This window comes from Microtus pennsylvanicus, chromosome 5 (assembly GCF_037038515.1).
Source record: "Microtus pennsylvanicus isolate mMicPen1 chromosome 5, mMicPen1.hap1, whole genome shotgun sequence".
Taxonomy (NCBI): Eukaryota; Metazoa; Chordata; class Mammalia; order Rodentia; family Cricetidae; genus Microtus; species Microtus pennsylvanicus.
Genome location: NC_134583.1, coordinates 93,949,148 through 93,960,598, shown reverse-complemented (window position 1 = coordinate 93,960,598; position 11,451 = coordinate 93,949,148). Strand labels below are relative to the sequence as shown.

The 11,451-nt window shown below is 43.9% G+C and overlaps 1 protein-coding gene across 1 annotated transcript; it reads left to right on the top strand.

Annotated features, from left to right (window-relative positions):
- The first annotated feature begins 8,415 nt into the window (after positions 1-8,415).
- LOC142851091 (olfactory receptor 4D9-like) lies at positions 8,416-9,351 on the top strand. Its single transcript, XM_075975001.1, has one exon. It carries the CDS (start codon positions 8,416-8,418, stop codon positions 9,349-9,351), a length of 936 nt encoding a protein of 311 aa, XP_075831116.1.
- The last annotated feature ends 2,100 nt before the right edge of the window (positions 9,352-11,451 follow it).

The following is an 11,451-nucleotide window of genomic DNA, read 5'->3' as shown; positions in this document are numbered from 1 at the left end:
TCCACCTTACTGAAGAAAAACACAGAATAGAAAGAGTTGGAAATTATACTGAATTCAAAAATCTGTATCATCTGAAAATTCCCAGATCTCTATTATTAAAACACGGCAATAGGCTTTCTTGCCATTTATGAAGTTCAAAGAGACATCCTAATGGGCTGCAGAGATAGCTGAGTGATTAGCTATTCTCGTTGCTCTTGCCAATGACCCAAGTTCAGTTCCCAGCAATCACATGGTGGTTCACAAGCATTAGCAATTCTAGTCCCAAGGGATTTGATGTCTTCTTCTGACCTCCATGGGCACCGAACATGCATGTGATACATATGCATATATGTAAACAAATGAAAAGTGAATTAAATATACATTTCTATCTTTATGTACACACGAAAAGTAAAATAAATATATCTTTTAAAAGACATACCCTGAAGCTGATGAAAGATACACCACAGAAAAATAAAATAATCAAGCAGTAAAGTGGCTATACCAATCTCACACGCCACTTACACTGTATAAGGATTCCAGCAATCCCAAACCTCTACCTTCTCTTGATATTTTTCATTTGCTTTACTATTAAAATTTTTTTCATCATTTCCTTTCCTCTTTTTCATTCTAATCTTTCTGGGGTGTGTGTGTGTGTGTGTGTAATGATCCTCTGTTGTAATTTTAATCTATGACTCCAAGCTAATATGAAGTTGAACTGGTATTTGGATACCCCCTCTTGTAAAGAGTTCATGTCTCTTACGTTGTATTGCATTAGTAACAGAATCTACCTGATTAATGACTGAGTCAAAATTCTGGTAATCTTTCAGGTAAAAGCTGCATCCAAAATGCATGCAATCACAGAGCACACATTTCAAAAAGAATGTTTGCCAGGTATAGTGGTGCACACCTTTAACCCCAGAGCTTGGTAGACAGAGGCAAGGCAGATCTCTAAATTCAAGGCCAGCACATTTGAGGATAGCCAGGGCTACACAGAGAAAAGAAACCCTGAGAAGGAGAAGGCAGAGGAGAAGAAGAATCATTTTCCCTCCATAATTCCAAGCCAACATGCCACTGAAAGGAAATAGAATTTAGACAATGGTATATAGTCATTGTACTATTTGTCTTTTAGAGATGCACTTGGAAAGGAATATGTGGTCCAATGGATCTGGGAAATTACATCACAGTGAAAGAATTTAACTTCCTGGAAATTACTCAACCCCAAGAGCTGAGCTAGATCTTATCGGTCTTGCTTCTGGTGTAGGAGACAACTATCACAGGAAAACTCAGAACCATCACCATGAAGCTCTCACATCCCCATGAACTTCCTGTGCCACAGTCTGTTTATGACATCTGCTTTCCGTCACACTTCCTCATTAGTGTGTCAGGGAGAAAACCCTCTCCTAAAATGACGGTCGCCCAGATACTCTTCAGGTTTCTTCTGGCTTCCTCAAAAGAACCCTCAACTAGAGACGTACTTTAATGAACTGGTCTCCTAGCCCACCTCTATTCAGTTGTCCTTTGGCTTATTTGGTTATGTATTCTTTGATCTTCACTCCTGATACCAAAGAGCTCACAAGTTCTAAAAGAAAATATGATAAATCCTTGCAAAATAAGAAAGCACTCTGAAAGCATTTTAATCAGGAATATTTACAAAGGAAAAGGAGTGGAGGTGATGGAGAGTGTCTGCATCACACAGGGAAGTGTTTAGTTCCTGGACTTGAAGATCGTGTCAGCCTCGGGAGTCTCAACTTGGACATGAGCAATCTATCAAGTAAGGGACACGGTCTCAAAAAGTAAGGTGGAGAGCAATCAAGGGAAGAGAAGGCACCCAGTTGCAACCTCCGGCCTCCATACCCATTAGCATGGGCACATGCACCAAAACACACATGCATATAGGTTGGAACATAACACATGCCTTTCTCTCAGACACACACAGGAAAAATATAAATAAATAATAGTTAACATGGAAACTAAGAACAAAGGGAAATGTGTTTTCCAGTCTCTATGGGATCTCTGAATATGTAATAGATCAAGAAGAAAAAATAGACATGATGAAATATCCAAATAAGAAATTGTGTTCATTTTTTCTAAGTTCGACTCCCTCTGAGCCTATTAAGCAAAGATAACCTGGGCTCTGGGTACAGGATCTATGAGGATTCGTGCCCTCCCCTGCCTACATGAGGCGAGTCTCCAAGCCAAACTACTTGTTTGTACACATCTTCTGAAGTAGCTCTTTATAATAACTCCCAACAGAATTTTCTCCCCAAAGAAAAAGTCTGGCCGCTGAACTTCAATAATCGTGCCCAACAATACTGTCTTTGGTGATTCTTCTATCGGTCCTGGGGCAGAGGGAGTGGCATGCAGGACAGGCATGCTACAGAGAAGCATGGTAGAGTCATGCAGAAGAGATTCTTGGCGCTTTAAAGAGAGAAGATACTAACCCTCAGGTGCATGTCTTCCTTAAGGAGAAGAAATCCAAGACAAATTACCAAGGTCTAAGGTCAGTTTATACAGCCACCTCTACTTCTCAGGTGGGAATCAGAGTTTGAGGGTCTTTAATGGGGTGTCAATATGAAGTCAAGACCTTAAAGAGTATGTTTGTGTGTCTGATCATGTATCTGGGGACATGCGTCTGTACACAACCAACTTTAAAATATTGCTGTGGATTATCTAGAAAGGGTTTGCATGTCGGTGATGCATGTCAGAAGGTGTGGGGTGGTAGTTGTTAATTCTAAACTCCAGGACAGTGCAGAGAGGAATAATCTATTGTTCGCTTGGACACAGGAAAGCTCAACGTGTTAGAAGATGTGGATGATGGAGTTGGGGGTTTTCCTCAAGTTAGGAACCGTAACACTCAAAAGCCTACTTCATTAGAGTGCATTTTCTCAGGTGTATTGGTAACAAAGTACTTGGGATTTCAAGTTTATCTTGCCAAAAAAAAAAAAAGGAAAACTTCTTCTACCCAGTTTGTTTATTCTGCTCCAATGTGGTACATACATCTCCGGAAGTTCTGGTTGACTCTACTGGTCTCCACTTCTTGTTCCTGTCATTGAACATGGAAGGCTATCAGCTTGGTACTTGTCAGTGGGCTGGTGATTTGATCACTTTCAAGGCTGGTTTCTTTACAGAACATCCAGCTGTTGGTCCTGTTACATTTTTGAAGACAGAAAACAAAGCAAAGAGAGAGGTTTGGTTGGGGGGGGTGCAGTTTCTAGACAGGGTTTCTCTGCATAGCCCTGGCTGTCCTGGAACTAGCTCCATAGACCAGGCAGGCCTCAAATTCAGAGATCCACCTGCCTCTGTCTCCCAAGTGCTGGGATTGAAGGCGTGTACCACCACTGCCCGGCAAGAGAGCATTTTTTTACATTTCTCCTCTAGTTCTCTTTCACGCGCACAACTACACGAGCCCCACCGTCCACGTTTTGTCTGCTTCCCAAACCACTGACCTTCCGCAGACGGAGCCCAAGGCGCAGCTAAGGTCTCTTATTTGCAATCCTTCCCTGTTCCAATTCAGCCACCTGAACTGCCCCCAAACACCCAGCACAGAGGTCACAGGGAGGGTTCCAGTCTGAAGACTTCCCATCAAACTTTAATGGAATTCCAAATAATGGAAATTCACAAGATGGTTAACTTTGTGGTGGGGAGAAGGAACCAAGCACATCCCCCCCACTCCTAACCACCAGTTCCTCATCTGCAAGAAGATTCGGGCTTGGTCAGCGCTCCCTCTCTTGCCTTTGGGTGGCTCTGGCTGTCAATGGGAACTCACAGGTCCCTCCACCCTGTAAGATGCTCTCACTGTGACTTTGATTCTAGTCTCAGAATTGTCTTTCATAAGACCTTATATTTCTGTCATACTATTTCTGTATTGATCTCTTCAGTACCAGCTTATAAGTCTGACCAAGTGAAGAATAAGAGATATAATAGAAATCATAAAAATAAGCTAGTTTTTTTTAAATATTTAACTTCTTTATTGACTCTTTGAGAGTTTCTCAACATGCACCCCAATTCTACTCACCTTCTGATCCCCAGAAATCCTCCCCCCATCCTGCCGCACAGCACCACACACACACACAAAAGGAAATAAATCAAAGTAAGCAATCATGCAAGCAAACAAAAGCCAAAAAAAAAAAAAACAGAAAAATCTCTTTGCTTCTCCTTCTTTCCTGCCTCTCCACCATCTCTTCATTCGTCCTGGTGGCATTGGGGGGCTTCACTTTGTCCCATCAGTTCATTGCAATGAGTCACTGGTCTGGCTCAAGTCTCTGGTTTCTGGCACACCGCCATCACTGGGTCCTCACCAGAACTCCTCTGGGATATCCTGGGACTGCCATGTGTCTTGGAATCTTTCAGGTATCAGTCTACAGGACCAGTCTCTTCAACAGCTCTAGTAGGTCCTAGATGGGGTAGATGCTAGGATGGGTCAACCCAAGGCCCAGCTGTGGGCCAGGATGGCAGCCAAGCTGGTCAGTCCAGAGCCCTGGGGCCACCCACCTCAGGAGAAGTGGTGGAGTCAGGTCCCTAGGGTCTGTTCCCCCTAGCCTGTGATAAGGGGTGGGGGTCAACAAGAGGCAAGGTCAGCTTTCCCAGGACCAGCGAAGGGTGGGGCCAGCTCAGCATGGCCCTCCGATTTCATCTCGCATGGTTCCGAAGGCCTCCTGAGGTGACACAGGCCACAGACATTCACACAGACATGGCCATCGGCAGCAGCTTGGGCCCGGAGAACATCCTGACTCCCGATAAAATAAATGCCTACTCAGGTGGAAATGGTTCACTAGACACCACCAAGGGCCTCAGGTTGTAACCCTAACACTAGGCCTCTATGTGACCTTTAGTGACAACTTAGGACCCAGCCATGGTAGGGGCACGAACCCCAACAACATAGTCCTCGGCAACATCTGGGTCTGGATGTCACCACTGCCCCAGAGGCAGTCATTATAGCCCTGAGACACCAACATCCCCAGAGAACTCAGGTGTCTGCACTGCCTTGAATGGTAACAGGTGCATCAGACATAGCTGGGGTTTTGTTTTGTTGGTTTTGTTTTGCTGTTATTATTTTTATGTATAACTCTGTGATGCTTTAGATACTGCATAAGAATAAATATAGGGAGAGAGCTAGAGAGGCCCTGGGAGCTTAGCTCAGCGGTAGAGTTCTTGCCTAGCATGCTGAAGCCCTGAGATCACTCTGTAATACTAGAGTCTCTTGATAAACACACGTTTTAAAGATTTATTTATTTATTATGTAGACAATGTCACTGTACGCCTGCAGGCCTGAAGAGGGCACCAGAGCTCACTACAGATGGTTGTGAGCCACCGTGTGCCCTCTTCACCCCTGAGCCATCTCTCCGGCCCCGAATAAACACACGTGATTGTGTCAGACTTAATCCTTAACCAGTAGCTTTTTCTTGAAAGGACAGTAGAAAATATTCTTTTAGTTTTTCTTTCACTTCTTTTTCTGGTAGTGTTTATGTATCTATGCGTATATATTCAAACAATACTGTTGCATAGGTAATTGTTAGATAATCGAGCAAAGGGGATATGTCCATGGATACACAATATGGAAACCGCCTTCAGTACTAATTTAGCAAAGATTCATTTGTCATCAGTTTTGAGGATTTTTTTTTCTTCAATTAAATTGCTTATTGCCACAACACAGCATCTTGTATTTCAGGAATAGAGAAGTAAATCTGTTTCTACCTCAAACAAAAGTCTAAGGATTCAACAAAGTTCCTACTCTCTTAGGGAGATAAGGATGGATTCCACCCAGAGAGTGGTTTGCCTACAGAATGTTTTGATCTATTGTGTAAATGCTACTTTTCTTGTTCTAACAACAAAATGTTTACCTAGAAATGTAGCCTGCAACCTTCAATTGGTATGCTCATTTCCTTGTATCATGTTAATGCACTTTTTTATCTTACTCCTACCTTTTGGGATCAGGAGTATTTTAAGCAAATAGAAATTAAACCAAACAATTTTAGAACTCACTGGAACTCCCTCCCAGTGCTATCCTGTTTTCTGTTTTATTATTTTCACTTGCATCTTTGTGCCTTTACTACTCTTCAAATCCCCATCCTCCACCCTGGTAAGTGGTATTTATGTCAAAGCTGGTCTCTGACACCATCACACAGTAATGGTGTGGTATGGGCATCATTAAAATCCCATTCACTTACAACGAAAGACAGTGATGTAGGGGCCCCAGGGCCCACTCTGCCCTCTACATCTCAAGGAGGGCCTGTGGCTGGGAGAGTGCCCCAGAGGGATGGAGGCTCTCTCTCCCCTGGAAGGCCCGGCCCCAGAGGCTTGGTTAGTGATGGAAAGCAGAAGGAAGGGAGTGAGGTCCAAGAGGACAGACTGGGGCCCGCACAAGAGGGCCCCCAGAGACCCCTCAGCCTTGAGGATTTTTATAAACAACTAACTCATCCTATAAATAAATTCTATTATATTTAGTTTTATGCAACCTGTTTCTTTCAACTAGTGTGTCATGAAGCCTTCCTCTACCCTCATTTGTAGAGCAGCCTGGATCTTTTCAACAGCCTCGTGATACCTGGTTGAATAGACTTTTCCAAGGATGTTTAAGCGGTACCCCATAGCTAGATATTTTCTATCACAGTTATCATATCATAGATGAGAGTGAGAAAAACACCCTTGTGTTTTAAATTTTTTTACTTGTTCTCAATGTCTGTCTCTGGGCACCAAGAATTGGAATACTTAAGGCCAGAAGCAGGAAGTTAATTCTTATGAGAAGAAATCAGTGGGCCAGAAACCTCTGGGCCTGAGGAATATTCCCAGGAGGGATTTCAGAGTCTCAGAAATTCTCCTCAGTGAATATGGTTGCTGCTGAGACCCAGTCAAGGCCAGTCAGAAAGAAGACTCTTATTTCAATGCTAACAGCCCCTGACCATGTACAAAGACCTGAAGTAAAAGTGTGATTCCAGAACAAGGACCCCTTGACTAGAGACACATTTTCATGGTCTCTTCACCTGGCCCATCTGGATTAAACCATTCTCTTTGTTTATTTAGTCATGCATGTCGGTTGCCTCTCCTCATACCAACATTTCTGTGATATTTGCAATGTTTCATGATAATTGTCCTATTGATATATCTAGACGGTACTGAAGAGATGGGCTCAGCGGTAGGATGTCTTTATGCCTGAATTCAGCCTACAGCAGCCACCAAAAAACATTCAATATAATGAATCATCACACTTGGCTGCACTTAACCTTTATTTTTATTTCCTCTGTTTTCAGATAGAGAAATCTAGAAACACTGCATGACTGAGAAATGATTAAACAGCTAGAAATCAGCACACCGTTTCATACGTTTCATTCATGAACTGTAATGAAATTCTTGATCTCAGCGGGTTTGGGTTTTTTTTTTTTTAACTAATACCAATCAGCCTCAAGTTCACTGTCAGGAACAAACCCTGGCGGGTTGAGTTTATGACCAATTAAAGGCTAAGTGCTGGTAAGTCTTGGGCAGAATACTGCCTTGCCTTCTCCCTGGGAAACTGAGGACAACACATTGAAAACAATTCAATAGTAAAGCCCCAAGGCCAAGTTCTTTTAATGTTGCTTATGGGCTATAAACACCTTACCTCCCTGTGGTCACTAGTGCACAAATTCCACTGATGAGACACTAAGACTCCAGAGTCCCTGTGCCTTTAAACATTGGGCCATTGCTCCACGTTACTCCTTCAGTCCTCGAGGTGCACATCAAAGCTCGTGTGTCCCAAGCTGTTTATTCTCGATCACAGTTTAAACTTACATGGAAAAAAAAAAAGACCTTCTTATGCACTATCTAAATGGTGCGTGTAGTCCAGTGTCAATAGGTCTTGTAAAGCATTTATGCTGAAGAAAATACCTGACCATTTTATAAACTAAAAATGTCTGCAAGCAATGAGATTTTCTGAGTTGTTGATAGATTAGCAAATAATTAGGGGTGAAACTAGGGAGTGAGATTTGCATGGCCTCAGCCTTAAAGGAGACGAAAGCAGGAAAACTAGCAAAATAGCTCAGTGCTGATGGGAAGCAGTCCAGTAAAATCCAGAGTGTTCCGTGGTTAGAGCGGGGTCAGAGAGCAGCCTCGGGAAGGATGAAGTAGAGGGAGTATAAAAGCACATGAACAATGAAGAGAACCAAACCCAGGGCCGGCAAGGTGGCTCAGTAAGTATAGCACTTACTACTAAACTTGATAATGTAATACCCAGGACCTACACAGTGGAAGAAGAGAATTGACTTACATAGGAGGTCCTCTGACCTCCAGGAGTGGTCTGTGGTGTGCCATGACACACACATACACACACCCAGTAAATGTAATAAATTTTTATAACAAAATAACACTCAAAGCACAGTCCACATTCCTTTTGTTTTCTGATGATGTGCTTCTCTGTAACAAAATTATTTCCTCCCCAGGTAACAGAAGTAGAGGAAACATGAGCCAATGGAACAGAGGAATTACAGCAGGGTGAAAGAATTTGTTTTTGAAGGACTGACCCAGTCCCAAGATCTGAGTTTGGTCTTGTTTCTTTTCTTGTTCTTGGTGTACACAGCAACTGTGCTGGGCAACCTCCTCATCATGGTCTCTGTGACCTGGGAGTCCCGCCTCCACACCCCTATGTACTTCCTGCTCCGCAACCTCTCCGTCTTAGACATCTGTTTCTCCTCCATCACTGCTCCAAAGGTCCTAGTGGACCTTCTCTCAAGAAGGAAGACCATCTCCTTCAATGGCTGCTTCACTCAGATGTTTTTCTTCCACCTGCTTGGTGGGGCAGACATTTTCTCTCTCTCTGTGATGGCATTTGATCGTTACATGGCCATCTCCAAGCCCCTGCACTATGTGACCATCATGAGTAAGGGGCGGTGCACAGCTCTCATCGTGGCCTCTTGGGTGGGGGGCTTTGTCCACTCCATTGTGCAGATTTCTCTCTTGCTCCCACTCCCCTTCTGTGGACCCAATGTTGTTGATGGTTTCTACTGTGATGTCCCCCAGGTTCTCAAGCTCGCCTGCACCAACACCTTCACCCTTGAGGTCTTAATGATTTCTAACAATGGTTTGATCTCTACCCTCTGGTTTGTCTTTCTGCTGGTGTCCTACACGGTCATCTTGACAATGCTGAGGTCACATACAGGAGAGGGCAGGAGGAAAGCCATCTCCACCTGCACCTCCCACATCACTGTGGTCACCCTGCACTTTGTGCCCTGCATCTACGTCTATGCCCGGCCATTCACTGCCCTCCCCATGGACAGAGCTGTGTCCATCACCTTCACTGTCATCATCCCTGTCCTAAACCCAATGATCTACACCCTGAGGAACCAGGAAATGAAGTCAGCCATGAGAAGACTCAGGAAAAGGCTCCGACGTTCTGAAAAGGAATAGATGCTGTAAGTCTCCAATTAGAAAAATCAGAACTCAAAGACAGAAGACCCCAATCAATAGACCATGGTGAGACTAGTGTTTATCTTTATTGTACAGTGGAGTGGTGTGGGAAGGCCTCCTGTATATGTGCTGCTTTTATTGGTTAATGAGGAAAAAAAAAGCTGCTTTCAGCCAATGGCTTAACGGAATATAGCCAGGCTAGAAAAGATGTAGAGACAGAGAGTAGGTGGAGTCGGAGAAGTCATGGAGCCACCAGAGGAGAAAGAGGCTAGCAGCCAGGCAGAACCTTGCTGGTAGGCCACAAACCTCTGGTAAAATATAAAATAATAGAAATGGGTTAAGATATAAGAGTTAGCCAGAAATACGCTTAAGCTATTGGCCAAACAGTATTGCAAATAATATAGTTTCTGTGTGGTTATTTCAGGGCTGAGCAGCCAGGAACAAACAAGTGGCCTCCGATTACAGTGGAATCCTCAAAAGCTAGATAGAGACAGTTGTCTCTCTAGGTGAGATTGATGACAACATAGAGCCTTAGACATAATTCTTGTCCATTCTTGAGCTGGAGAGCTGGCTCAGCAGTTGAAAGCCTTGCTGTTCCTGCAGAGGATCTGAGTTCAAGTCCTGGTACTCATATCAGGTAGCTCACAACACTCACAATTCCGATTCTGACAGAACCAGACATACACATGCACATATTAACAATAAAATTAGATGTCAACTCTTAGGAACTCAAATGCTTATAAGACTCAGACACCTCATTTTACTGTTAAGAAGGTGGAATCCAAGAGAAAGTTAGGTCTTATTGGGGGCTGGGGAGTTGTTTCAGGGTTACTGTTTTTTGATTGATTGATTTTTTTTTTTGTAATGCTAAGGATTGAACTTGTGAGATTTTTTCTTCCATATCAGAAGTGGCTAACCCACCAAGGGCCAATATTCTGTAAACCTCCCCATCTGAGAAACCCCTGTGTATCTGTCTGTTCTCACACCATCCCTGAGACTTTCCTATCACATCCTTCCCCTTAAGCTGATCATGAATTAGCCAATCACATCAGATTACGAAGTCACATTTCCACCAATGAGATGAGACACAGCCACCATCATTAGCATAAAGACCAACTGAATTCCCCACCCCAGTGTGACTGCTTGCTCTGTTTGCTTATGGCAAACTAAGGGCTGGAGAAGTGGCTCACTGCAGCTAAGGGTTATGGTGCATGCATTTTACAAAAAAGAAATCGCCTTGCTGGGTTACTGTCACTTCGTGTGTGCGTGCGTGCGTGCGTGCGTGTGTGCGTGTGTGTGTGTGTGTGTGCGCGCGCGCGTGCGTGCGTGCGTGCGCATGCGTGCGTGCGTGTGCGTGCGTGCGTGCGTGCGTGCGTGCGTGTGTGTGTGTGTGTGTGTGTGATCAAGAATACTCTTTTCCAGCAGACCCATGACCTCACACATACTAGACAAGTACTCTGCCACAGAGGTTATCTGCAGCCCATCTCTTGACTCTGAATTGTGGTTACACAATGTATTGTCCAGGCAACAATGAGTAAAAATGACCTCTCATGGTCCCGGAGTAAAGTTAATAAAATGCAACCACTTCTCATGTGGAACTAGTTTTCCTTTGGAAGATTCCTCTCCATTTTCCTAAGAAAGCTTCCAAACTTCCTCTTCAAAAGACAAATAAGAATTCAGATTTCATCAGAGGCATAGCTAGAACTGAGATAACTGACTCAGAGATGGTACAGATTTTATTATCCCTGCTACCTCAGACACAGGTGTGGAATCTAAAATAAACTCATAAAAGGGGGAGGGGGGAGGCTGGGTAAGAGAACTGAAGAGAAAAAGGAAAGAGAAGGAAAGAAGAAAAAGAACTCTTCTCTGTTGCGGTGCCATCCACGAAAGGCACTCAGTTGCCCTCACCTGACCAGAGAGCGCACACTGTGAGGTGTCTGGTGCCCATAAGGTTCATCACTTTACAGCCATTCAATTCTGACCAGTCTTCCAGGAAGAAAAGAATCCCACCCTGCCCACATCTCCTGAGTGTGCCTGAGGTACCTGTGCACAAGAGAGAAGACCAGCTTTAAAACCCTCCTCTCTGGAGGCCCTGCTGCT